The sequence below is a fragment of the Heterodontus francisci genome, chromosome 3, assembly GCF_036365525.1.
Source record: "Heterodontus francisci isolate sHetFra1 chromosome 3, sHetFra1.hap1, whole genome shotgun sequence".
Classification (NCBI taxonomy): domain Eukaryota; kingdom Metazoa; phylum Chordata; class Chondrichthyes; order Heterodontiformes; family Heterodontidae; genus Heterodontus; species Heterodontus francisci.
This window is the reverse complement of record NC_090373.1, coordinates 51,624,202-51,650,142: the sequence shown is the minus strand read 5'-3', so window position 1 is coordinate 51,650,142 and position 25,941 is coordinate 51,624,202. Positions and strand designations below refer to the sequence as shown.

The 25,941-nt window shown below is 51.0% G+C and overlaps 1 protein-coding gene across 2 annotated transcripts in view; it reads left to right on the top strand.

The window, feature by feature from the left end:
* Positions 1-25,941, top strand: part of LOC137356241 (peroxidasin homolog) — a 346,740-nt gene that overhangs the window by 196,578 nt on the left and 124,221 nt on the right. For both annotated transcript variants that reach the window (XM_068022122.1, XM_068022116.1), the window contains exons 2-3: positions 11,706-11,777; positions 19,624-19,695. In XM_068022122.1, the coding sequence (XP_067878223.1) occupies positions 11,706-11,777; positions 19,624-19,695 (144 nt within the window). The remainder of the gene's footprint in view (positions 1-11,705; positions 11,778-19,623; positions 19,696-25,941) is intronic.

The window sequence follows — 25,941 nt, the reverse complement described above, 5'->3', positions numbered from 1 at the left end:
TGGGAGAGAGGGAGGGAGGGAGGGGGTGGAGGGAGAGAGAGGAGGGAGGGAGGGGTGGAGGGGAGGAGGGGAGGGAGGGGTGGAGGGGGAGGAGGGGTGGAGGGGGAGAGAGAGGGAGGGAGGGTGGAGGGAGAGAGAGGAGGGAGGGGTGGAGGGGGAGAGAGAGGGAGGGAGGGTGGAAGGGGAGAGAGAGGGATGGAGGGGTGGAGGGAGAGAGAGGGAGGGAGGGGTGGTGGGGGAGAGAGAGGGAGGGAGGGTGGGGGGGAGAGAGGGAGGGAGGGGGGAGAGAGGGAGGGAGGGGTGGTGGGGAGAGGGAGGGAGGGTGGTGGGGAGAGAGAGGAGGGAGGGGAGAGGGAGGAGGGGGAGAGAGGGAGGGAGGGGTGGAGGGGGGAGAGAGGGAGGAGGGGTGGAGGGGGAGAGAGAGAGGAGGGGGAGAGAGATGGAGGGAGGGGTGGTGGGGGTGGGAGAGAGAGGGAGGGAGGGTGGTGGGGGGTGGGAGAGAGAGGGAGGGAGGGGTGGTGGGGGTGGGAGAGGGAGGAGGGAGGGAGGGGTGGTGGGGGTGGGAGAGGGAGGGAGGGAGGGAGGGGTGGTGGGGGGTGGGAGAGAGAGGGAGGGAGGGGTGGTGGGGGGATGGGAGAGAGAGGGAGGGAGGGGGGGTGGGAGAGAGAGGGAGGGAGGGGTGGTGGGGGGTGGGAGATAGAGGGAGGGAGGGGTGAGTGTGGGAGAGGAAGGGAGGGGTGTGTGGGAGAGGGAGGGAGGGGTGAGTGTGGGGGAGGTGAGTGTGGGGGAGAGGGGAGGGAGGGGTGTGTGGGGAGAGGGGGAGGGAGGGGTGTGGGGGGGAGAGGGGGAGGGAGGGGTGTGGGGGGGAGAGGGGGAGGGAGGGGTGAGTGTGGGGGGGAGAGGGGGAGGGAGGGGTGAGTGTGGGGGGGGAGAGGGGGAGGGAGGTGTGAGTGGGGGGGGAGAGGGGAGGGAGGTGTGAGTGTGGGGGAGAGAGGGGGAGGGAGGGGTGAGTGTGGGGGAGAGAGGGGTTGGGAGGGGTGAGTGTGGGGGAGAGCGGGGTTGGGAGGGGTGAGTGTGGGGGAGAGAGGGAGAGGGGGAGGGAGGGGTGAGTGTGGGGGAGAGAGGGGAGGGAGGGGTGAGTGTGGGGAGAGAGGGGGGAGGGGTGAGTGTGGGGGAGAGAGGGGGGAGGGGTGAGTGTGGGGGAGAGAGGGGGGAGGGGTGAGTGTGGGGGAGAGAGGGGGGAGGGGTGAGTGTCAGGGAGAGAGGGGGGAGGGGTGAGTGTGGGGGGGAGAGGGGGAGGGAGGGGTGAGTGTGGGGGGGGAGAGGGGGAGGGAGGTGTGAGTGTGGGGGAGAGAGGGGGAGGGAGGGGTGAGTGTGGGGGAGAGAGGGTTGGGAGGGGTGAGTGTGGGGGAGAGAGGGGTTGGGAGGGGTGAGTGTGGGGGAGAGCGGGGTTGGGAGGGGTGAGTGTGGGGAGAGAGGGAGAGGGGGAGGGAGGGGTGAGTGTGGGGGAGAGAGGGGGAGGGAGGGGTGAGTGTGGGGGAGAGGGGGGGAGGAGGGGTGAGTGTGGGGGAGAGAGGGGGAGGGGTGAGTGTGGGGGAGAGAGGGGGGAGGGGTGAGTGTGGGGGAGAGAGGGGGGAGGGGTGAGTGTGGGGGAGAGAGGGGGGAGGGGTGAGTGTGGGGGAGAGAGGGGGGAGGGGTGAGTGTGGGGGAGAGAGGGGGGAGGGGTGAGTGTGGGGGAGAGTAGGGGGAGGGGTGTGTGGGGAGAGTAGGGGGGAGGGGGTGTGTGGGGGAGAGAGGGGGGAGGGGTGAGTGTGGGGAGAGAGGGGGGAGGGGTGAGTGTGGGGGAGAGAGGGGGGAGGGGTGAGTGTGGGGGAGAGTAGGGGGAGGGGTGTGTGGGGAGAGTGGGAGGGAGGGAGTGTGGGGGAGAGTGGGAGGGAGGGAGTGTGGGGGAGAGAGGGAGGGAGGGGTGAGTGTGGGGGAGGGGGAGGGAGGGGTGAGTGTGGGGGAGGGGAGGGAGGGGTGAGTGTGGGGGAGAGGGGGAGGGAGGGTGGGTGAGGGGGAGGGAGGGGTGAGTGTGGGGGAGAGGGGTAGGGAGGGGTGACCGTGGGGGAGGGAGGGAGGGGTGAGCGTGGGGGAGGGAGAGAGGGGTGAGCGTGGGGGAGAGCGGGAGGGGTGAGCGTGGGGGAGAGAGAGGGAAGGGTGAGCGTGGGGGAGAGAGAGGGAAGGGTGAGCGTGGGGGAGAGAGAGGGAGGGGTGAGTGTGGGGGAGAGAGAGGGAGGGGTGAGTGTGGGGGAGAGGGAGGGAGGGGTGAGTGTGGGGGAGAGGGAGGGAGGGGTGAGTGTGGGGGAGAGGGAGGGAGGGGTGAGTGTGGGGGAGAGTGGGATGGAGGTAGGGGTGAGTGTGGGGGAGAGAGGGGAGGGGTGAGTGTGGGGGAGAGAGGGGGGAGGGGTGAGTGTGGGGGAGAGAGGGGGGAGGGGTGAGTGTGGGGGAGAGAGGGGGGAGGGGTGAGTGTGGGGGAGAGAGGGGGGAGGGGTGAGTGTGGGGAGAGAGGGGGGAGGGGTGAGTGTGGGGGAGAGAGGGGGGAGGGGTGAGTGTGGGGGAGAGTAGGGGGGAGGGGTGTGTGGGGGAGAGAGGGGGGAGGGGGGAGTGTGGGGGAGAGAGGGGGGAGGGGGGAGTGTGGGGGAGAGAGGGGGGAGGGGTGAGTGTGGGGGAGAGTAGGGGGGAGGGGAGAGTGGGAGGGAGGGAGTGTGGGGGAGAGTGGGAGGGAGGGAGTGTGGGGGAGAGTGGGAGGGAGGGAGTGTGGGGAGAGTGGGAGGGAGGAGTGTGAGGGAGGGAGGGAGGGGTGAGTGTGGGGGAGGGGGAGGGAGGGGTGAGTGTGGGGTGAGGGGGAGGGAGGGGTGGGTGAGGGGGGAGGGAGGGGGTGAGCGTGGGGGAGGGAGGGAGGGGTGAGCGTGGGGGAGGAGAGAGGGTGTGAGCGTGGGGAGAGCGGGAGGGGTGAGCGTGGGGGAGAGAGAGGGAAGGGTGAGCGTGGGGGAGAGAGAGGGAAGGGTGAGCGTGGGGGAGAGAGAGGGAGGGGTGAGTGTGGGGGAGAGAGAGGGAGGGGTGAGTGTGGGGGAGAGGGAGGGAGGGGTGAGTGTGGGGGAGAGGGAGGGAGGGGTGAGTGTGGGGGAGAGGGAGGGAGGGGTGAGTGTGGGGGAGAGTGGGATGGAGGTAGGGGTGAGTGTGGGGGAGAGTGGGAGGGAGGCAGGGGTGAGTGTGGGGGAGAGTGGGAGGGAGGCAGGGTGAGTGTGGGGGAGAGTGGGAGGGAGGTAGGGCTGAGTGTAGGGGAGAGAGGGGTGGGTGGGAGTGAGAAGAGGGTGATTGTGGAGGTGAGTGTGGGGGAGAGAGGGGGAGAGAGGGGTGAGTGTGGGGGAGAGAGGGGTGAGTGTGGGGGAGAGAGGGGTGAGTGTGGGGGAGAGAGGGGTGAGTGTGGGGGAGAGAGCGAGAGCGGTGGGTGGGAGGGGAGGGGGAGAGTGAGAGAGGGGTGAGTGTGGGGAGAGAGGGGTGAGTGTGGGGGAGAGAGCGAGAGCGGTGGGTGGGAGGGGAGGGGGAGAGTGAGAGAGGGGTGTGGGGGTGGAGAGAGTGAGAGAGGGGTGTGGGGTGGAGAGAGTGAGAGAGGGGTGTGGGGGTGGAGAGAGTGAGAGAGGGGTGTGGGGGGGAGAGAGTGAGAGAGGGGTGTGGGGGGGGAGAGAGTGAGAGAGGGGTGTGGGGGGGGGGAGAGAGTGAGAGAGGGGTGTGGGGGGGGGGGGAGAGAGTGAGAGAGGGGTGTGGGGAGGGGGAGAGAGTGAGAGAGGGGTGTGGGGGGGGGGGGAGAGAGTGAGAGAGTGAGAGGGGTGTGGGGGGGGGTGAGAGAGTGAGAGGGGTGTGGGGGGGGGTGAGAGAGTGAGAGGGGTGTGGGGGGGTGAGAGAGTGAGAGGGGTGTGGGGGGGGGGGAGAGTGAGAGAGGGGTGTGGGGGGGGGTGAGAGAGTGAGAGGGGTGTGGGGGGGGAGAGAGTGAGAGAGGGGTGTGGGGGGGGGGAGAGAGTGAGAGAAGGGTGTGGGGGGGGAGAGAGTGTGAGAGAGACAGGTAGGGGGTGGTGGGGGGGGGGGAGAGGGAGGGGTGGTGGGGGGGGGGAGAGGGAGGGTGGTGGGGGGGGAGAGGGAGGGGTGTTGGGGGGTGGGGAGAGGGAGGGGTGTTGGGGGGGTGTAGAGGGAGGGGTGTTGTTGGGGGGGGGTGTAGAGGGAGGGGTGTTGTTGGGGGGGTGTAGACGGAGGGGTGTTGTTGGGGGGGGTAGAGGGAGGGGTGTTGGGGGGGGTGGGTAGAGGGAGGGGTGTTGGGAGGGGTGTTGGTGGGGGAGAGGGAGGGAGGGGTGGGTGTGGGCGGGGAGAGAGAGGGAGGGAGGGATGGGTGTGGGCGGGGAGAGAGAGGGAGGGAGGGGTGGGTGTGGAGGGGGAGAGAGAGGGAGGGAGGGGTGGGTGTGGAGGGGGAGAGAGAGGGAGGGAGGGGTGGGTGTGGAGGGGGAGAGAGAGGGAGGGAGGGATGGGTGTGGCAGGGAGAGAGAGGGAGGGAGGGGTGGGTGTGGAGGGGAGAGAGAGGGAGGGAGGGGTGGGTGTGGAGGGGAGAGAGAGGGAGGGAGGGGTGGGTGTGGAGGGGGAGAGAGAGGGAGGGAGGGGTGGGTGTGGAGGGGGAGAGAGAGGGAGGGAGGGGTGGGTGTGGAGGTGTAGAGAGAGGGAGGGAGGGGTGGGTGTGGAGGGGGGAGGGAGGGGGGTATGGGGAGGGAGTGGGAGGGAGGGGGGGTATGGGGAGGGGTGGAGGGGGTGAGAGAGGGAGGGAGGGGGGGTATGGGGAGGGGTGGAGGGGGAGAGAGAGGGAGGGAGGGGTGGAGGGGGGGAGAGGGAGGGGAGGGAGAGGGAGGGAGGGAGAGGGAGGGGAGGGAGGGGTGGAGGAGAGAGAGGGGGGGGAGAGAGAGAGGGGGGGAGAGAGAGAGGGGGGGGAGAGAGAGAGGGGGGGGAGAGAGAGGGGGGGAGAGAGAGAGAGAGGGGGGAGAGAGAGAGAGAGGGGGGGGAGAGAGAGAGAGAGGGGGGGAGAGAGAGAGAGAGGGGGGGGGAGAGAGAGAGAGGGGGGGGGAGAGAGAGAGGGGGGGGAGAGAGAGGGGGTGGAGGGGGGAGAGAGAGGGAGGGGTGGAGGGGGGGAGAGAGAGGGAGGGAGAGGGAGGCGGGAGAGAGAGGGGGGGAGGCGGGGGGAGAGAGATGGGGGGAGGGGGGGAGAGAGAGGGAGGGAGGGGTAGAGGGGGGGAGAGAGGGGGGGAGAGAGAGGGAGGGAGGGGGGAGAGAGAGGGAGGGAGGGGTGGTGGAGGGGCGGAGAGAGAGGGCGGGAGGGGTGAGGGAGGGAGGGGTGGTGGAGGGGGGTAGAGAGAGGGAGGGAGGGGTGGTGGGGGTGGGTGAGAGATGGAGGGAGGGAGGGGTGAGTGTGGGGGAGGGAGGGAGGGGTGAGTGTGGGGGAGGGAGGGAGGGGTGAGTGTGGGGAGGGAGGGAGGGGTGAGTGTGGGGGAGGGAGGGAGGGGTGAGTGTGGGGGAGAGGGGAGGGAGGGGTGAGTGTGGGGGAGAGGGGGAGGGAGGGGTGAGTGTGGGGGAGAGGGGGAGGGAGGGGGGAGGGAGGGGGAGGGAGGGGGAGGGAGGGAGGGAGGGGTGAGTGTGGGGGAGAGGGGGAGGGAGGGGTGAGTGTGGGGGAGAGGGGGAGGGAGGGTGAGTGTGGGGGAGAGGGGGAGGGAGGGTGAGTGTGGGGGAGAGAGGGGTGAGTGGGGGAGAGAGGGAGGAGAAAGGGGTGAGTGTGGGGGAGAGAGGGAGGGAGAAAGCTGTGAGTGTGGGGGAGAGAGGGAGGGAGAAAGGGGTGAGTGTGGGGGAGAGAGGGAGGGAGAAAGGGGTGAGTGTGGGGAGAGAGGGAGGGAGAAAGGGGTGAGTGTGGGGGAGAGAGGGAGGGAGAAAGGGGTGAGTGTGGGGGAGAGAGGGAGGGGTGAGTGTGGGGGAGAGAGGGAGGGGTGAGTGTGGGGGAGAGAGGGAGGGGTGAGTGTGGGGGAGGGAGGGAGGGGTGAGTGTGGGGGAGGGAGGGAGGGGTGAGTGTGGGGGAGAGGGGAGGGAGGGGTGAGTGTGGGGGAGAGGGGGAGGGAGGGGTGAGTGTGGGGGAGGGAGGGAGGGGTGAGTGTGGGGAGAGGGGGAGGGAGGGGTGAGTGTGGGGGAGAGAGGGAGGGAGAAAGGGGTGAGTGTGGGGGAGAGAGGGAGGGAGAAAGGGGTGAGTGTGGGGGAGAGAGGGAGGGAGAAAGGGGTGAGTGTGGGGGAGAGAGGGAGGGAGAAAGGGGTGAGTGTGGGGGAGAGAGGGAGGGAGGGGTGAGTGTGGGGGAGGGAGGGGTGAGTGTGGGGGAGGGGGAGGGAGGGGTGAGTGTGGGGGAGGGGGAGGGAGGGGTGAGTGTGGGGGAGGGGGAGGGAGGGGTGAGTGTGGGGGAGGGGGAGGGAGGGGTGAGTGTGGGGAGAGGGAGGGAGGGGTGAGTGTGGGGGAGAGGGAGGGAGGGAGGGGTGAGTGTGGGGGAGAGGGAGGGAGGGAGGGGTGAGTGTGGGGGAGAGGGAGGGAGGGAGGGGTGAGTGTGGGGAGAGAGCGAGGGAGGGAGGGGTGAGTGTGGGGGAGAGAGGGAGGGAGTGGTGAGTGTGGAGGAGGGAGGGAGGACAGGTAAGTTTGGGGGAGGGAGGGAGGTGTGAGTGTGGGGAAGGTAGGGAGGGAGGTGTGAGTGTGGGGAAGGTAGGGAGGGAGGTGTGAGTTGTGGGGAGGGAGAGGTGTGAGTGTGGGGGAGGGAGGCAGGGTTTGAGTGTGTGGGGGGGGGAGGTGTGAGTGTGGGGGGGGGAGGTGTGAGTGTGGGGGGGGGAGGTGTGAGTGTGGGGGGGGGAGGTGTGAGTGTGGGGCGGGGAGGTGTGAGTGTGGGGGAGGGACGGGTGAGTGTGGGGGAGGGAGGCAGGGTTTGAGTGTGGGGGGGGAGGTGTGAGTGTGTGGGGGGGGGGAGGTGTGAGTGTGTGGGGGGTGGGAGGTGTGAGTGTGTGGGTGGGGGAGGAGGTGTGAGTGTGTGGGGGAGGGAGGGAGGAGTGAGTGAGTGTGGGGGAGGGACGGAGGGGTGAGTGAGTGAGTGTGGGGGAGGGAGGGAGGGGTGAGTGAGTGAGTGTGGGGGAGGGAGGGAGGGTGAGTGAGTGAGTGTGGGGGAGGGAGGGAGGGTGAGTGAGTGAGTGTGGGGAGGGAGGGAGGGAGGAGTGAGTGAGTGAGTGTGGGGGAGGGAGGGAGGGGTGTGTGGGGAGGGAGGGAGGGGTGTGTGGGGGAGGGAGGGAGGGGTGAGTGAGTGAGTGTGGGGGAGGGAGGGAGGGGTGAGTGAGTGAGTGTGGGGAGGGAGGGAGGGGTGAGTGTGGGGGAGGGAGGGAGGGGTGAGTGAGTGAGTGTGGGGGAGGGAGGGAGGGGTGAGTGAGTGAGTGTGGGGAGGGAGGGAGGAGTGAGTGAGTGTGGGGGAGGGAGGGAGGGGTGAGTGCGTGTGGGGGAGGAGGAGGGGTGAGTGAGTGAGTGGGGGAGAAGGGAGGGGTGAGTGAGTGAGTGTGGGGGAGGGAGGGAGGGGTGAGTGAGTGTGTGGGGGAGGAGGGAAGGGTGAGTGTGTGTGGGGAGGGAGGGAAGGGTGAGTGAGTGTGGGGAGGGGAGGAGTGAGTGAGTGTGGGGGAGGGGTGAGTGAGTGAGTGTGGGGGAGGGTGAGTGAGTGAGTGTGGGGGAGGGGTGAGTGAGTGAGTGTGGGGAGGGAGGAGGGGTGAGTGAGTGAGTGTGGGGGAGGGAGGGGTGAGTGAGTGAGTGTGGGGGAGGGAGGGAGGGGTGAGTGAGTGAGTGGGGGAGGGAGGGAGGGGTGAGGGTGAGTGTGGGGGAGGGAGGGAGGGAGGGGGGTGTGGTGAGTGTGGGGGAGGGAGGGAGGGGTGGGTGAGTAGGGGAGGGGGAGGGGTGAGTGAGTGGGGGAGGGAGGGGAGGGGGAGGGGTGAGTGTGTGTGGGGGAGGGAGGGATGAGTGTGAGAGTGGGAGGGAGGGGTGAGTGAGTGTGGGGTGGGGAGGGAGGGGTGAGTGAGTGTGGGGGAGGGAGGGAGGAGTGAGTGAGTGTGGGGGAGGGAGGGAGGAGTGAGTGAGTGTGGGGGAGGGAGGGAGGAGTGAGTGAGTGAGTGTGGGGGAGGGAGGGGGGAGGGTGAGTGTGGGGGAGGGAGGGAGCGGTCAGTGTGGGGTGGATGAGAGAGGGAGGGAGGTGTGTGTGGGGGGGGGAGTGAGATGGGGGAGGGGTGAGTGTGGGGGCGAGAGGGATGGAGAGTGCGGCAGTCTGGAGGGAGAGAGAGAGAAGGGGAATGGAGAATGGGGGGGGATGGTGGGGGAGAGAGGGTAAGTGGGGTGGGGGAGGGGAGGGCATGGGGAGTGGGGGGGCAGGAATGCGTGGGGTGTGTGGGTGGGGAGGGGAGGCGAGTGCGTGGGGAGGGGGAGTGGGGGGAGTGCGTGGGGAGGGGGGGGGAGTGGGTGGGGAGCGGGGGTGATGATTGCATTGGGGTGGTGGGGAGTGCGTGGGGGGGTGTGCGTGGGAGAGGGGGTGGGGGTGGGGGATGCGAGAGGGGGAGAGGGGGCGGGAGGCTGGGGAGTGCGTGGGGCAGGTGGAGTGCGTGGGGAGAGGCGAATGCGTTGGGGGGGGAGTGCGTGGGGAGAGGGAGGGGGCGTGTGGGAGAGAGAGAGGGGGGGGCGTGTGGGAGAGAGAGAGGGGGCGTGTGGGAGAGAGAGAGGGGGGCGTGTGGGAGAGAGGGAGGGAGGGGGCGTGAGGGAGAGAGGGGGAGGGGGCGTGTGGGGGAGAGAGAGAGAGAGAGGGGGAGTGGGCGTGTCGGAGAGAGAGAGGGGAGTGGGCGTGTCGGAGAGAGAGAGGGGGAGTGGGCGTGTCGGAGAGAGAGAGGGGGAGTGGGCGTGTCGGAGAGAGAGAGAGGGAGGAGGCGTGTCGGAGAGAGAGAGGGAGGAGGCGTCTGGGAGAGAGAGAGAGGGCGGGGGCGTCTGGAGAGAGAGAGAGAGGGGGAGTGGGCGTGTCGGAGAGAGAGAGAGAGGGAGGAGGCGTGTCGGAGAGAGAGAGAGGGCGGGGGCGTCTGGGAGAGAGAGAGAGAGGGGGAGTGGGCGTGTCGGAGAGAGAGAGAGGGGGAGTGGGCGTGTCGGAGAGAGAGAGAGAGGGAGGAGGCGTGTCGGAGAGAGAGAGAGGGAGGAGGCGTGGGGGAGAGAGAGAGAGGGAGGGGGTGTGTGGGAGAGAGAGCGAGAGGGAGGGGGCGTGTGGGAGAGAGAGAGAGGGAGGGGGCGTTGGGGGGGGGAGGGATGGAGCGTGGGGGGGGAGGGAGAGTGCGTGGGTGGGGGTGTGCGTGGGGAGAGGGAGAGGGGCGGGAGTGCGTGGGGAGAGGGGGGAGCGTGTGAGAAAGCGAGAGGGGGGGCATGTGGGAGAGCGAGCGAGAGGGAGGGGGCGTGTGGGAGAGAAAGAGAGAGAGAGGGAGGGGGCATGTGGGGGAGGCAGAGAGTCGGAGGGAGTGTGGGGGAGAGAGAGCAAGGGAGGATGTGTGGGGGAGAGAGTGTGTGTGGAGGAGAGAGGGAGGGTGGCAGTGGGGGTGAGAGGGAGCGAGGGGATGAGGGAGAGAGTGGAATGGGATGGACACAGATGGAGGAGAGAGAGGGGGAGAGAGATGGGCATGGAGGGGAGTGAGAGGAGTGAGCGATGGACACAGTTTATGGATAGGAATTGACAGAGAGGGCGCGAGTGAGCAAGAGGGGAGAGAAAGAGTTCCAGATCACTCCTGACAGATGGGTCTCCATCTGGATTTTCCACATCGCTGCATGAAGTATGTGGGCAGACATTGACTGCCTGCGCCAGGAAAAACAGTGCCAGGTATCTCACTAAATGGGGAGAAATGAGTTTTAAATCGGACAGATAGCATTTGGTTGGTTATACGCTTTATATACAGATTAGTTGCCCATTGTCCGTGGCTGAGTCAATTATTTCGTCAGATGTCTGTAGTGCAACATGTTGGAGCCTGTCCCTGCTTATGGTATGAATGCTGCAAATTAAACAGGATATCACAGGGCAATTTTTTTTTTCAAAAATGGAGCCTTATTTCTGAAAATAAAATGAACATTTGCTTTGTGTGGTTTGCACTAACGAAATGTTTCAAAAAATTAGAAATTACTTCTGCTTGCAGAAACTATCTCCATGTTTTTATCTTAACAAAATTTAAAGAAAATGAAGTCAATGTCTTCGTACTGTGCAGTTAATATCGAATGTCCATGATTGCAGCTAGCAGTCACCAGCTCGTGGATCAAGCCAGTGATCAGTAGTTGGATTGAACCTCTATATGTCTCAATCATTTGTGGCAATCTGTGAAAGAAACTTGGATTTCCGGTATTGGTATGGCCCTTCATGTCGTGCCAGACCTCCTCAGCTGGGATTAAACTTGGACACTGAGAAGGTCAGAACAGTGCAGTTCAGTAATTGTTTCTTTATAAAATCTGACATCTGCAGTGAAAAGTATTTGTTATTGTCATGCTGGAATATGGCTGCTTTCTTGATGGCCTGTCTGTGGACGGAACTTGATTTATAAAACCCTCTTGTAGTTCTCCTCTGTTTACCAACTGTCAATGAAGTGATTTCTAAGCGCCTGGACCTGACCTGACCTCCTTCAAGACAGGAAGTTTTTTTCTTTCAGCTGTTCTAAGTAGATACTGGTGGCAATCACATGGTGATCAGCAGATTTTTGTTTAATTCGTATGAAGCGATTTTGTACATATTCTATGATAAATGCAAGTCTCTGTGGTTTTTGGCAATCGTGTGTGGCTTCCTGTGAATTATTCAACCATTCAAATGCTTCTCATGCAGCATGTCTCTCCATCTGGCCAATTTCACAACTTTCCCACAACTTGTGTTACTGACAGAATGCTTTTTATCTTTTCCCCTAATTAATCGTGCAATGCATCATTTAATCAGTAGTCGCAAGCCATATTTTGGGATCATCCAGACCTATTGAAAACTGACGTGATGGCTGCCTCTACTATTGACTGTTGGAATTTGCACTGCACATCACATCACAGCTTTATGCTATTACACAGTGAAATAGTCCTTGATTGGTTTGCTTTGACACACTTGCTCGGCGACAATGCTCAATTTCTTTTGAATTCATGTCGCCAGAATACTGAAGCTCGATGTTATTTTTTTGAAAAAAAGTATGCACTGTATAAATTTTTAAGATTTTAAGTCTCAGCTCTTAAATACCTTCTTTAAGGTATAGTTTGTATCACACTAGCCAAAAGCCCTATGAAACATGAAGAGTATTGCTGGGGATTTGGTTTTGAATTAAGTGTCTGACTGAGTTTTCTGACTGCACTGTGTACTTGCGCCAGTGGATTTGTACCTCGCTATAAACGTTTTGCACTAAAGCAGGCTGAGTTATGAACAGATGAGTGAGGTGCAAGAAAAATACAGCAACTTTATAAAATGGTAGAAATTCGTATTTTATTGAAAGTTCTTACAAGAAATGTTTTCATTAGTAAAAGAATTGGTGGACATCTTTCCGATGAATGAGCTGCCTAGTTGTGATTTATCCTTTTTATTTTTGTTTGTTTCTATCAGGGATTTGCGATTCAATAAAATCAAAGATATCCCGTCTGGAGCCTTCAGACGTTTGAAGCACCTCAATACGCTGTAAGTGCCCTTTTCACTAATTTTCTCGCATCACTTTTTTCCCAATGAGTTGAAAGAGGCAGCAGAGCTCTATAGTGCTAGTGCATTTCAGTGTCACTTCAGGTTGCCTGTCAGGAGCCGCAATATAGAATTATTGGAGATTGGCTTTAAAGTGAATTGAGAGCCACTCCATTGTCATAAGCTTCAGGCAAAATGTAAATGTAAGGACACAAAGTAATGTTGCCATTGCTATTTGCAGCAGTATCTGCACCTCTATGATATTACAATATCTGAACAAAAAGACTTGCCGATAGTTATGAATTGGCATAGATTTATAAAGCACAGCATTCAGTTTTTGATGTCTAGTTAACAAACTTGATAGTGAAATTTGTGCAGGTGTAACTGCAGTTCAGCATGCTGTATAATCCTATCCTTCCAGTTAGTACTCGGCATAACTGTTTCACAACATGAACCTCACAATGGTATACAAGTACAACTCGCTGCTTTATTTACCCTGAATTTCACCCTTGTAATTTTATTTCTTGAAAGTTCAGCTGTTGATTCTTCAGTGGGCTGGTAACACTGTTGCCAGAGGCAGAGGTTTGTGAGTTCAACTCTGCTTGACTTAAGCGCATGAGTCTAAGTTGACGCTTCAGTGAAGGAGTGCTGCATTGTTGTAATGCTGTATTTGGATGCGATATTATCTGCCTGTTTGGCTTTCGCTACCAAAAGAGATTAAGTAGTCATTTATCTCACTGCCGTTAGTGAGAATTTGCTGTGTACAGACTGACTTGTGTTTGCCTACATAGTAACAGTGACTGCACTTGAAAGGCAACTAATTGGTTGTGAAGCACTTTGTTACAATATAATCACAAGTTACTTTCATAGTTCATGACAATAACTCGTCTTAAACCATATCCAGTGTCTCAAGTGATGCTTTCTGTACAGTCCTCTGATTTCTGGACCTCAGTAAGACTTCTAGTCTTGCTGGGATTCCTTTGCATTGTCTTCACATTCTGTACCTCTTAACTTGCTGCCACCCAATGCCATCTTTCAATCTCTCATACCCAAATCCCTGCTCCTTCTCCTTGGAATTTTTTCACCTTCACACAATCCCCAGAAAAAGGTCCTCTTCCCTTAACAAGAGCTTGTTAATTTTCCAATTACCCAACATCCTCGATACTCTCATCCAGGCCTTAACTGGTTTTGTAGATGACCATTCCAGTCGTGACCTTGTCATTGTTCGGATAGAAAACTGACTTCTTTATGCCTTCTCTCCATTTCTTCTCTTGTTCACAATCATTCACAGGATATGAAATGAAAGATACTAAAATAATTTTTGCATTTATATAGTGTCTTATCCTGTCTTCAAAACATTGCAAAGTGCTTCATCTGCAGTGAATTACTTTGAAGTGCATTGACTGACATGCAGTAAAATGTCAATTGTTATGCTCAAGGAAAATTCCCACTAACAGCAATGAGATGAATGAATAGTTAATATGGTTTTGTTTGTGATAGTTCAGGAAGGAATGTTGGTCAAAACACTGAGAATATCATCCTCTAGTTGAAATGGAGCAATGGGATTTTTACACTATCTGGAAAAGGCAAGTGGGCCTCTGGTTTGCATTTCATATAAAGTGTAGAACCTATAACATTGCAACACATCTTAAGTATTACACCGGAATATCAGCATGTTTTTACGGTCAAGTGAGGAGGAGGCGAGAGGCTTCCCTCTTTTTTTCCCCTCCTTGTTGGACCACAACACGTTTAATTCTTTCTTAAAGTGAGTGTACTGGCCAATTCAGTAGGTGTTTGGTTCTTGTTATGATCATAGCAAGTCAGTAATTGGACAGGTTTTCTTGAATTCACAAAGAAAGAGGTTAACTTTATTATACTTGAACCAAACTAATAAAATAATAAACAAGCGCCAAATTTCACTCACACACACACACACACACTAGAGGTTTACGCATACACAAATAGGTTACAGAACGGGGAAAGGTAGATTCGTTGAGTTAGAGTCCATAAAATACGGTATACAGTCTGTTATGTTTGTTGATTCGGCTGGCTTCCAGCTGAATTCAGTGGTCGTGAGGCTTTTAGTTTGAAGAGGTAGATGACTAGTTTGTTGAGTCCCTTGGAGATAGCGATGTGGATGATTTCCTCCAGCGGGGTTTCGGATTGTAGCCGGGATATGCAAAGGTGGTCAGTCAACAAGCAGGATTTGAAAGCTTTCAAGCTGGAATGGAGAGAGAGAGAGAGGGATCCCCACTTAGGATCTGCTGATGTCAGAGTCCAGTTGCTTCTCTTGCAGAGAAAATATCAGCTTAAAACCACAGATGGGGAGGGGCTTGTCACATGACAGTCACTCAGTGATTCAAACATGGCAGTTAGCAGTATTTCTCTGCTTGCTGAGAGAACAGATAGTTCCTTTAAACTTCCTGGGTCCTGGTTCTTGCTGGGGACTTAGCAGACATTTTGTCTCTCCTCATAGTCCTTTGCAATGCAGGATACAGTGTTGCAAATGAGATGATCCTGTTAAGCTGAAAGGACGACTTTGCCGGCAGCTTGTCTTTTAAAAATGTCTTTTTCAAACAAATTATAAATTCAGATCCACTGTCAGTGGATTAAAGAAAATTATCATTCAACAAAGCCATTGGCATAACAATGTTAATTTGTTTGACATTTGTTTACCAGTCAGGTCACATTACTGTTTTTCCCAGTAGTGTATCTGACTTTCATTTATATCAGATTTATCTTGAGAAATTAGTGCTGAATTCCTACCTGCCATTACATGCCTCTGTTGAGTCTTGGGCCCTCTCTCAACGCTTAAAACATTTTTATACTTTTATACATGCATGTCACAAGACTTGAGTATTATTGCTCAATTATGGCAAAATGCACTAGAGACTGCATGCGTCATATAATTCTCCTACCAACTTTGAAAGGCATTACAAACCACAACATAAGGCTATTGCTTTCAGACTAAGAATAAGTATCAACTTAATTACAAATAATATTATTGTACAGACACAGAAGAACACAGCAAGATACTAATGGCACAAATATTTAGAAAACAATGATTGAATTAGTCCAGAATATTAAAACATCCTTTTCAGAATATAATTCTTACACATTTTGATGACAGGACTCTTGGAGAAAGCAGTCGTGGAAGGGTATCATACTGGTAATGTTGCTGGACTCATAATTCAGAGGACTGGACTATGGCTCACTAGACGTGAGTTCAAATCCCACCACAGCAGCTGGGGGAATTTAAATTCAAATAATAAATCTGGAATAAAATGCTAGTCTCAATAATAATTATGAAACTAACGGGTTGTCGTTAAAAACCCATCTGGTTAACTAATGTCCTTCAGGGAAGGAAATCTGCCATCCTTATCCAGTCTGGCTTAAAGGTGACTCCAGAGCCATAGTAATATGGTTGACTCTTAACTGCCCTCTAAATTGGCATATCAAACCGATAGAGAAAAGTACTGTGAGTGTACCTAGACCACATGGACTGCAGCGGTTCAAGAAGGGAGCTCATTGTTACCTCCTCAAGGGCAATTAGGGATGGACAGTATATGCTGGTCTTACCAGTGACGGTCACATCCCAAGAATGAATAAAAAAAGCAATTGTTGACAGAGGTTTGTCTGGTCCACCACACGCGCTGCTGATTATTTAGATTCAACTGAAGTAAAGTTGAGCAAGTATGACAGTGCCTGTATGCCAAAAGAAGCCTTTCATGTCACAGGTGTTAATATTGATAAATTATGCAAACTCACATACCTTAACAGGAAAGAAACTAGCCTAGCCACCAAGTAAACTTGACCTAATTAGTTTTTGAATGCAGTGAGTGGCATGAATAAATTAAGCCAACAGATTCTCATTAAAAATGTAGATGAATCTCATAGGCTCACAAGACAATTTCTACCCTTCAGCCAATTTCTTATCCAATCCCAAGTTTTTTCTCCACAGTTTTGAGCTTGACTATGAACTTTTCATGGAAAACTCCATATACCTTTTTGAAGTCTAGGTAGAAAGCATTGTAAGGTTTTCTGTAACAATTAACTCATGTTTTTTGAAATGAGGACTAATCTTATCCTGTATTATGGTCTCTAAAAGCTCACCTACTGATGCTAGAGCAACTATGCTTTTTTGTTGATTTTTTTTTGGTCTTCATGAAAATGTGTAAAATTGGCAACCCTAAAGCCTTTTAGCCAGCTTCAATATTCAAACCAGTGTATTCAAATGTACTTGGATTCAAATTTAGGCTCCAAAATGCAAGTTACTGCCACAATACTGGTCATATATTGACGCTACACTTACGTTGTGGGTACTGATTCCTCTTTCAAAGAAATGTAAGTGGTCAGTACTGAGTTGTATCCCTGCTTACACCAGCCTGTAGTTAGGGGACATCACTCTCACACCAACAGGTGACTGCTTTATCACAGCACCTACACGTGTTAATTCATGACTGATCTGTGAATAAACAACAAACCTGACACAAAGCACGGCAGTATTGTTGTATTCATATACACAGAACTTGAGATATAAGACAATTTTAATTTGTGAACAAGGATACAGGAGAAATTGTCATGCTTTCCAGCTGACAATTATTTTGAAGATGCAATCAATGATTTATTCAGACCACAGAGAAACCATTTTAGCCATCAGTGAAAATATGAAATATATATCACTACCAGTTGTTTCTCACTTCCCCTCTACACGTATACATGCACGCAAACTGTGGCAAAGTTTTAATGAGTAGACTAGAAAAAATTGCATCTTTTAAGCTATTGGTTACCTTTTTCATTCTTTGTTGCATTGTTGGATTTTGTGTGGAATATTCATGATGTTAAGTAGTTTATTGGAACAACAATTTAATCCACAACTGAAATATGCACAGTTTGAAGCAGTTTTTAATTTGAGACACGCATCTATGAGTTTTATAGCGCAGGTACTGGTCTTAGGCACGTAATGTGTGATGTGCTGGCAGTAAACCTAAATTATGCTGTGAGCTGTGTGTTAAATCTAGTTGCAAAGAAGCTTTGCCCAAGTGTAAAAGCATGTGTGTGCAGAATTCAACTTTCCGGCTGGTTAAATAAATTAAAATAATTTATGTGCCACGCTTCAGCAACTGTCTGTGGCAGAAAATTCCATCTTCTAACTAACCTGCGTATAAAGTTTTTTTTTCTAAACTGCCCCTCTTTGTGATAAATTTGTGTCCTCTAGTTACCAACTCACCAAGCAGTGGAAACAATCTGTCACTATTCAACTTATCATAATCCTTCATTATCTTGCAAACCTTTGTCAGATCGCTCCTTACCCACCTCAGCTCTAGTGGGGATTAAACAAAAAAGCCCTAAAATCTCAAGTCTCTCTCCATCACGGCAACCTTCATGCCGAGTAACATCCAATGTTATTTTTAACATTTCAAGTTTATTGTACTTCCTATCCTTCAAAAATGTATTCAGAATTTTCCACATTGAACGGCTTACATCATCTGTCTATCTTTTTATCCGGTCTATGTCCTCCTGCAGTTTTTCACAATCCTTGTCACATTTTACCAGACTGTTTCCCCTGCAACCAAATTGAGTGTCATGAGCACAGTTCAATATTCTTTCAGTTCTTAAGTCCAGGTAATTTATGTATATAACAGTTAACAATGGCTCAACAGACTGCTTTTGAAAACTACTTGCCATATCTTACCAGTTGGATAAACATTTTATTCCTATCCTGTGCCTTCTGTTCTCCAACCATCTCTCTGTCCAATATAAAAGCAAAATACTGCAGACGCTGGAAATCTGAAATAAAAACAGAAAGTGCTGGAAATACTCAGCAGGTCAGGCGGCATCTGTGAAGAGAGAAGCAGAGTTAATGTTTCAGGTCAGTGGCCTTTCATCAGAACTCTGCTTTTCTGCACAGATGCTGCCTGACCTGCTGAGTATTTCCAGCACGTTCTGTTTTTATTTCATCTCGCTATCCATATGGCCACCTTTCTGTTTGTTGTTTATCTCTTGCAGTTTAAGTACTTAACAGGACTGGCAGAAAATAACCAATGGGCAATCAAAGTTGATGCTAGTTTTTTTTTAACTGTTTGTCTGGAAAAGGATCGTCATAATTTAAAAATTGCAAATGGAAAAATGTAATAGTTGTAATTACTAGACAAAGTTTGACAGCTTCAAAATTTAAGAGCTGTGACAATTTTCAGTTATTTTGTTTCCCAATACACTAGAAAACCACATAACATTTTGTAGCTGCTGCATATTTTATGTAGCACAATCTATAAGGTAAAAAACATTTTATTTTGAAACACTTGTCTGTAGTGTTAAAAGTAGATTAGGTCTACTTAGTTTGAATCAGGATAAACTGAAGAGCCCATATTGTAACTAGGGCATGTTGTATTTTAAAAGGATACAGTTTGCAGGATGGGTTGTGATTTCTTTTCCCTCTGAGCCACGGTTGCATGTTTTGCGAATACAAACTGAAGTGAAAGGAGACTTCAATCCCATGACATTTGGTATAAAAGTGTAAGTGTACCTGTGATGTTAATGTCGCTGCAAATATTTAAAATATTATTGGTTAATGGAAGTGCAGTTCTGGTTAAATTCTTATAAAATTTCTAGCATTAGATGCAACTTGTGCAATGCAACCTATACAGCATTCATAAACTGTTCAAAATGTTTAAAGTCACACACCCCACAATTTGTAAGATGCTAATGCACTTCCCAAAATGACATCTTGGCTCAAAGATGAATAGCTGCTCACTGCTTCCTAATTGCTGAGATAAAGTTATTGTTTACGTTTAGAGCTGTCTGTTAACCATGTGGGTGAGGGTGGCACCATAAGCTGCATGTCTCTGATTGTAATTACTTGCACACAGTTACTTGAATGATCTAATGCCCAGTTTATATTACAAGGCTTCAGTATGCCAGTTCCCATTACCTTGTGCCAAATCTGCCACCTCGATACTGGATTGGTAACACTGCATGCATGAGATTCACGTGCATATAATTGTGCTGAAGTCTTAATTGTGATCTATTGTTGTTGTGCCTGCACAAATTTCACCTGTGACTTTGTGCATCTGGTTGTGGATGTTTCCCAATTTTGGGGAAGGCTAGAAATGACCAGACTCAAATTATTGGCAGGCTTGATGCCACATGTTAGTGGAAGTTGTGTGGCTTTATGACAGCTGCATTCTTGGTCATAAGACGAGGAGTGAAACCCCTGTTCCAGGATGTTGATATTACAGGGCTACCACCTCAAGTACTCTTGCTATTGGAGGAAATCATGTAGTATAAAGGAGTAAAATTATGGGAACTGAAGCATAGTGGTTATGTTACTGGACTAGTAATCCAAGAGACCTGGATTAATAGTTCAGAGAACTTGAGTCCAGATCTCACCGTAGCAATTTGTGAATTTGAATTCAGCTTATCTAAAAAAAAAATCAGTAAAAGTTACCTAGTTGTTCTCTGCTCCTCTCGAAAAAAGTTAAGTACTTTAAAAGAGTCATGAATTGTTAAGCAAAAAATATGGTTCGCATGAGTCTCAACTGTTGTCAGTACTCATAGTCTGTTAGTGTGGTGACAAGTTAGACTTTACAATGATCTTTTTAATACTACATAGCTTATAACATGGTGTTGAATCTAAAGTCATATAGTGCACCAATGAGTTTTTCAATGTTGCACATTGATTTACGTTGTCAGAATCTCATGTATAATTGAGGGAAGTTTTTGTAAAATTAGACACTGCATGTACCAGTTTTGGGGGAATAGTCAAATGAGCACACAATATGGTTTAAATGAATAAAGATGCATTTTTTTATTTGCTTTTATTTGTAACACATTTTTCATAATTTTCCAGACTGTTAAACAACAACCAAATTAGGAGAATTCCCAGGGGTGCATTCGAAGATCTGGAGAATTTAAAATATCTGTGAGTAAATCACCTCAATGTTTGAAAGCTGTAATGGTCAATTGAACTGCTGTACAATTTTGAATAAATGTGTGGTCAGTCCTTGTTTCCTTTCTCTTTTGTCAAGTTCTCATTATTGCCTGAAGCTAAAGAATGAAAAATGATTCAAGATGATTGCTCAGAAATGTCTTGTAGGCCAGTTGGATTTTATAGCCTATCTGTGCCTAGTATGAAGATAGATTTACTTTCCATAGAAGGGAACATGTGCATTTAACCTTTGCTGTTTGAGTTACTAGTGAGCACCACCAGTTGAACACGCTGTATGCATCTTAAGAGTTTGGTTTTCAGCTGTTACTGGCGGAGAGGCCAGCCTGGATTGAGTTGGTTTCTTGGCATTCTGTTTTTTCTCTGTGTGAAGACTCTCCTGAACACAACCCATTTTTAGGACAGCTTATAAATTTTTGAAGTGTGAGAAATCAAACTTACTGAACATTCTTTTGTGCTGCAAACAAGGAAGCGAAGAAAAATAATTGCTTGCCTAATATACAGCTGCTTTTAAAAGGCTAACTCGAAATTAGTGATTTGCTTTTTTAAAATTCTCCACAATTTGCTGCAGATCAGTTTACTCATTATTATTATTACTATTATTACAGTTTACTATTCTGGGGATTGCCAATGTTCTGGATGGCAAACCTTTTTTTAATTGGATGAAAAAAGTATATGAAAGATTTGAACTCATTATGCCATTAAACACCATTATTGGTCCTTAATTCTGTTCTTCCAAATTTGCAACAATAAGGGGCCTCTGGATACAACTTTCTTTCCCGCCAATGGGTTATTCTTCTCAAGGTTGCTTTAACTCGAAAATGAAAGGTGGGAGTGAGCAGGCTGACGAAGAAAAGGAAAGGTTACGTTTATATATCTGTGTACTCTGATTTCATATTTTGATTGCTCTGTATAATAGATATCTCAGTATTTCCTAACAGAAACTGGTGAATTTTTGTGAGTGTTCAGTTTGTTTTAAAAGAGCCATTTTGTGTTCTTGCTTCTACTAGAGTTACTATCGCTGTATGTAGGCAGGATCAAAGATTTAGTAATGCGAAAGCACAAGATATGCTTTTGTTAAAGGAGTAGAGCTGGTCTAAATTTGATGGGCAAATGCAGATCGTGTACCCAATTCAAAGGGCAGTGCAGTGTCAAAAATGAGAATCGTCGAGAAGAAATACATATTCCCTTTCTGCTATATCAGCTGGAAGTGATATTTTTCTGACATATTGGCAGCAAACCGAATACATCATTGTCACTGATAAGTTCACTGCATTGTTTACAGCATTTAGTATCAACTTCATATTGATCAATAGCTTTGGGTTTCAATGCACTAACCTACTTTTCATTCACTTCCCCTATTTATGATGGCCCAGAGTTTGCGGTCACTAGTGAAGCAAGGATGTTTGCTACTGACCTTGAAAGCCTCGCTGAGAGATGTAGCGATCTCTGTGGTGAGAACTCTATCTCTGGCCGTTTAACTGATTGCAGCGTTCTTTCATGGGGATTCCCAATGTGGAGCTGCAGTGATGTCATAAGCCGTCCAAGCTGCCAATCACATTAAAGAGCTCTCACGGCCAGCCAACCAGGAAATGAAAAGCAGTAAAATCAATTTGCTTTTCAAAAAATTTACATCGAGTAGATTAAAGATTGGGACTTAACACCTGCGTGAAGGTAAAAGCTGACCTATGATAAAAATGTTCTTTAAAAAATTCTTCAAAAAATGTAGTTTCAAAATTCTTGTAATTAATCATAATGGAGACATTTAGCAATATTCCACAGATATAACATTATTTTTTCATAGCCCGATTTGTTGTTCAGCAATAATTATTACTCAGATCACTGTTAAAACCTAGTTAACACCTGATTGAACAAGGTGTAACTTTTTATAGGTTTTCTAACAGCGATGAGAGAGTGGGAAAGGGGAGGTTCACACCACATCAAGTGATTTCACTGACTGCTGGCTCTGATGGGCATGGTTCTGAGCACAACCTGTGATGGAGCAGTGAGTGATGGACCACAACTACAGGATTTTCACATTATGCACTAATTCCTGAAGTTGCGTTCAGTTTCAGAGGGGAAATGACAGCAAACGCTGACGGTTTGCCATCAGAAACCCTAGCAAAATCTGGGCCGATAATTATTTCAAGTATAACATGCAAATCCAAAATCTGAACAAATGTAACTTTTTTTCCCCCCCACTTTTCTGATTATAAACAGTCAATGCAATAATTGCATTAATTTACTGCTAAATGAATTTTGCGGAAAAACGGTTGCATGAGGTGCTAAAGTGCTTTTTTTTTTCTTCGTTTGGGTCAGATTAAATTGCTGAGTGACTAAATACAATGAATTAATAAGATTGTTAATATAATAAAAACAAAAATTGCTGGAAAATACTCAGCAGGTCTGGCAGCATTTGTGGAGAGAGAAGCAAAGTTAATATTATTCATCATAGTAAGATTTTTAAACTGGCTTTAATCATGTGGAGCTGTTAACAATTCTGATCAACACATACAGCTTCATCTAAATATATTGGTCATGTACAGGAGCTTTGCAAACTTGCTTGAAATGGCAGCCTTGAGACTAAAATGCTTTAGTCAATTTAGCTGTAGTTCCTTTCCAAGAATTCAAGCATATTTGTTTAGTGTTATCGTGCCCATGCATGATGTGCACTGGTAATGATCCAAATCTTGCTTTTGCAAAACAGATACGAAAAACCTTCACAAACAGAATGTTTAGGAAATATTTTTCATGCCTGTTCTCCAAAGTGACTTGTCTCCTGGTATTTCATGACATCATCCATAACATATCTTTTATATCTCAGGTCTGCCTCCTTCTTAAGTCATGCATTTCAGTAACGTTCCAGTAATCTCTTTCCAAACAATTCTGTCAGACACCTACTACACTTTGTCAACCAGTGCATGTTACAGGAATGCATATCTTGTCATGAATAGTTGTCGCAGTTTCCTGATGTACTCTGATTCGGACTGTCCAATCCCATTGTAAGAAAGGCTAGCATACCATTTGCCTTCCTGACTGACTGCAGTACCTACATGTTAACTTTCTGTGGATTCATGTACAAGGACACAAAGGCCCCTCTGAATAACAACATTTCCAAGTGTCTCACATTTAAAAAAAAATCCAGTGTCCCGCATTTAAAAAAAATATTCTTTTCTCTTTATCCTACTAAAGTGTCGACATCATATGCATCTACACACCAACGCTGAAGGCTAGCATCTCCGATAAAGAGCATTTTTATCACTCCCTAGATGACATTCTGATGAATGTCCCAAATGGCGAGAGGCTATTCATCCTGGGTGCCTTCAATGCACGTGTTGGGCTAGATAGTGATTCATGGCCAACATGCCTAGATCATCATGGGGTGGGCAAGATCATTGATAATGGACAACGCCTTCTTGAGCTTTGTGTCCGGAATGAACTCTGCATCTCCAACACCACCTTCTAGGGCAGACATAGATCGCCACAAGGTTTTATGGTGTCACCCAAGGTCTGGTCATTGGGACCAATTAGACCTAGTCATCATGAGGAGGCGCGATCTGCCCATTGTTTCACACCCGCACCTACCATAGCGCAGATTGCAAAACCGACCACTCTCATCAGCAGCAGAGTGAAAGTACACCCCCGAAAGTTCCACAGCTCCTAACACGACAGCCCGCCATGCATCAACATCCCTTGTATAAACAATGATGCCAAATACCAGCACTTCACACTGTCGCTAGAACACTTGCTACCCACCAAAGCGTTAATGGGAAGTGCCGATGCCGGCATTAATGAAGCTTGGTAGTCACTAAGCTCAATCATCTATGAAGCAGCTGAAGAATCATTTGGTAAAGGTGAAACCCGCAACAAGGGCTAGTTTGAGACCTATTCAGCTGAGATAATATTTGCCATTGATGCAAAAAACAAAGCCTACATAATGTGCAACATAAACCCAACAGCTAAGACACTGCATGACGGAGATATCACGCAAACAAACACTCGTTCATCTAATGTCAAGAAATCCAAACTGCATGTGACAAAGGAAATCTACAAGCTGTGTACGAAGGGATCAAGAGGGCACTTGGCCCTGTCATCACCAAAGCTGCTGCCCTGAATTCGCCAGATGGTGAAGTACTCACCGACAGAAATAAGCAGATGTACCATTGTGCTGAACACGACTATGAACTGTATGCCTGTGAGTCGGACATCTTCCGTTCTGCGCTCGATGCTGTCCCTCAACTTGCAGTCTTGGATGATTTTAGATGAAGTACCCTCATCACTGGAGCTCGAGAAGGCCAAAGACTGCCTGGCGAACAGAAGGGCACCTGGCCAGGATGGAATCCCAGCCGAACTGCTCAAGCATGGAAAGTCCCATCTATTGCCACACCTTTATGACCACCTGTTTCTCTGTGGAAAGTAGGCTGTGTTCCACAGGAGATGTATGGTGCCAAAATCATCACACTATACAAAACCAAAGGCAACAAAGGAGACTGCAGCAACTACAGGGGCATCTCACTGCTTAGCATCACGGCGAAGGCCTTTGCTAAGGTCATACTTAAATAAACACGGAACACAAAAGTCCGAGTGTATCAAGCCTGTGTCCTCAGTACCTTGCTCTACGGCAGCGAGGCCTGGACAATGTATGTCAGCCAAGAGCGACGGTCTCAATTCATTCCATCTTCGCTGCCTCCCGAGAATCCTTGGCATCAGGCGCCAGAACCGTATCTCTAACGCAGAAGTCCTCGAGGCGGCCAACATCCCCAGCACATAAACCCTACTGAGCCAGCAGCACTTGAGATTGCTAGGCCGTGTGAGCTGCATGGAAGATGGCAGGATCCCCAAGGACACAATGTACAGCGAGCTCGTCACTGGTATCAGACCCACCAGCCGTCCTTGTCTCCGCTTTAAAGACGTCTGCAAACGCGACATGAAGTTCTGTGACGTTGACCACAAGTCATGGCAGTCAGTTGCCAGTGATCGCCTGAACTGGCGGACAGCCATAAAGGCAGGGCTAAAGAGTGGCGAGTCGAAGAGACTTAGCTGTTGGCAGGAAAAAAGACAGAAGCGCAAGGAGAGAGCCAACTGTGTAACAGCCCTGACAACCAACTTTATCTGCAGCACCTGTGGAAGAGCCTGTCACTCTAGAATTCGCCTTTATAACCACTCCAGGCGCTGCTTCACAAACCACTGACCACCTCCAGGCGCTTACCCATTGTGTCTCAAGACAAGGAGGCCAAAGAAGAAGAAGAAGTACTTAAAAGACTCCATTTACTTGCAGACTGATTGTATCGGAAGCACAGTGTGGTTTCCATGCCAGCAGATCTACTGCGGACATGATCTTCTCCCTACACCAGCTACAAGAGTAGTGTAGGGAACAGAGTATACCCCTTTACCTTACTTTTGCAGATCTCACTAAGGCACTCGCCACCATCAGCAAAGCCGGGATCAACAAGATTTTGGGAAAAATTATCTGTCCACTGAAACTCCTCAGTCTCATCCACTCCTTCCATGACTGCATGCACTGCAGTGTACAGTTTGATGGCTCCACATCCAGCAGTTTTGGAGTGAAACAGGGTTGTGTCCTAGCCCTCACTCTGTTTGACGTCGTCTTCGCCATGCTCCTGACCTTCACCTTCCCTGCAGATATGAAAGGAGTCTACTTGCACACTTGGTCAGATGGCCAGCGCTACAATCTTATCAAGGCTGAAAGCAAAGACAAAAACACATTGCGTCCTGATCAGAGAACTCCTCAACGCTGCTGATGCTGCATTAGTTGTTCAAACAGAAACTCAGCTACAAAGACTCATTGACTGTCTCTCCCATGCCTGTAGCTTGTTCTCCTTAACTAGAAGCATCAAGAAAACCGTGGTCATGGGACAAGGTGTTGCACCTCTGCCCCTGATCACACTAAATCACACCCTACTGGAAGTGGTTAGCAAATTCTGCTACCTTGGGTCCACGGTAACAGACAATCCGTCCCTTGATGCAGAGCTTGATGCACGCATAGGGAAAGCGGCTACCACCTTTGGCCGACTTGCAAAACGCACATGGGTTAAAACCAAGCTGACCTTTTGGAACAAGTTAATGGTTTATGAGGCCTGTGCGCTCAGCATCTTGCTATATGGCTGTGAAACATGGGTGACTTGCCGCTACCAGGAAAGGAAATTCAATAATTTCCATCTTTGCTGTCTGTGGTGCATTGTGGGTATATCCTGGCAGGAC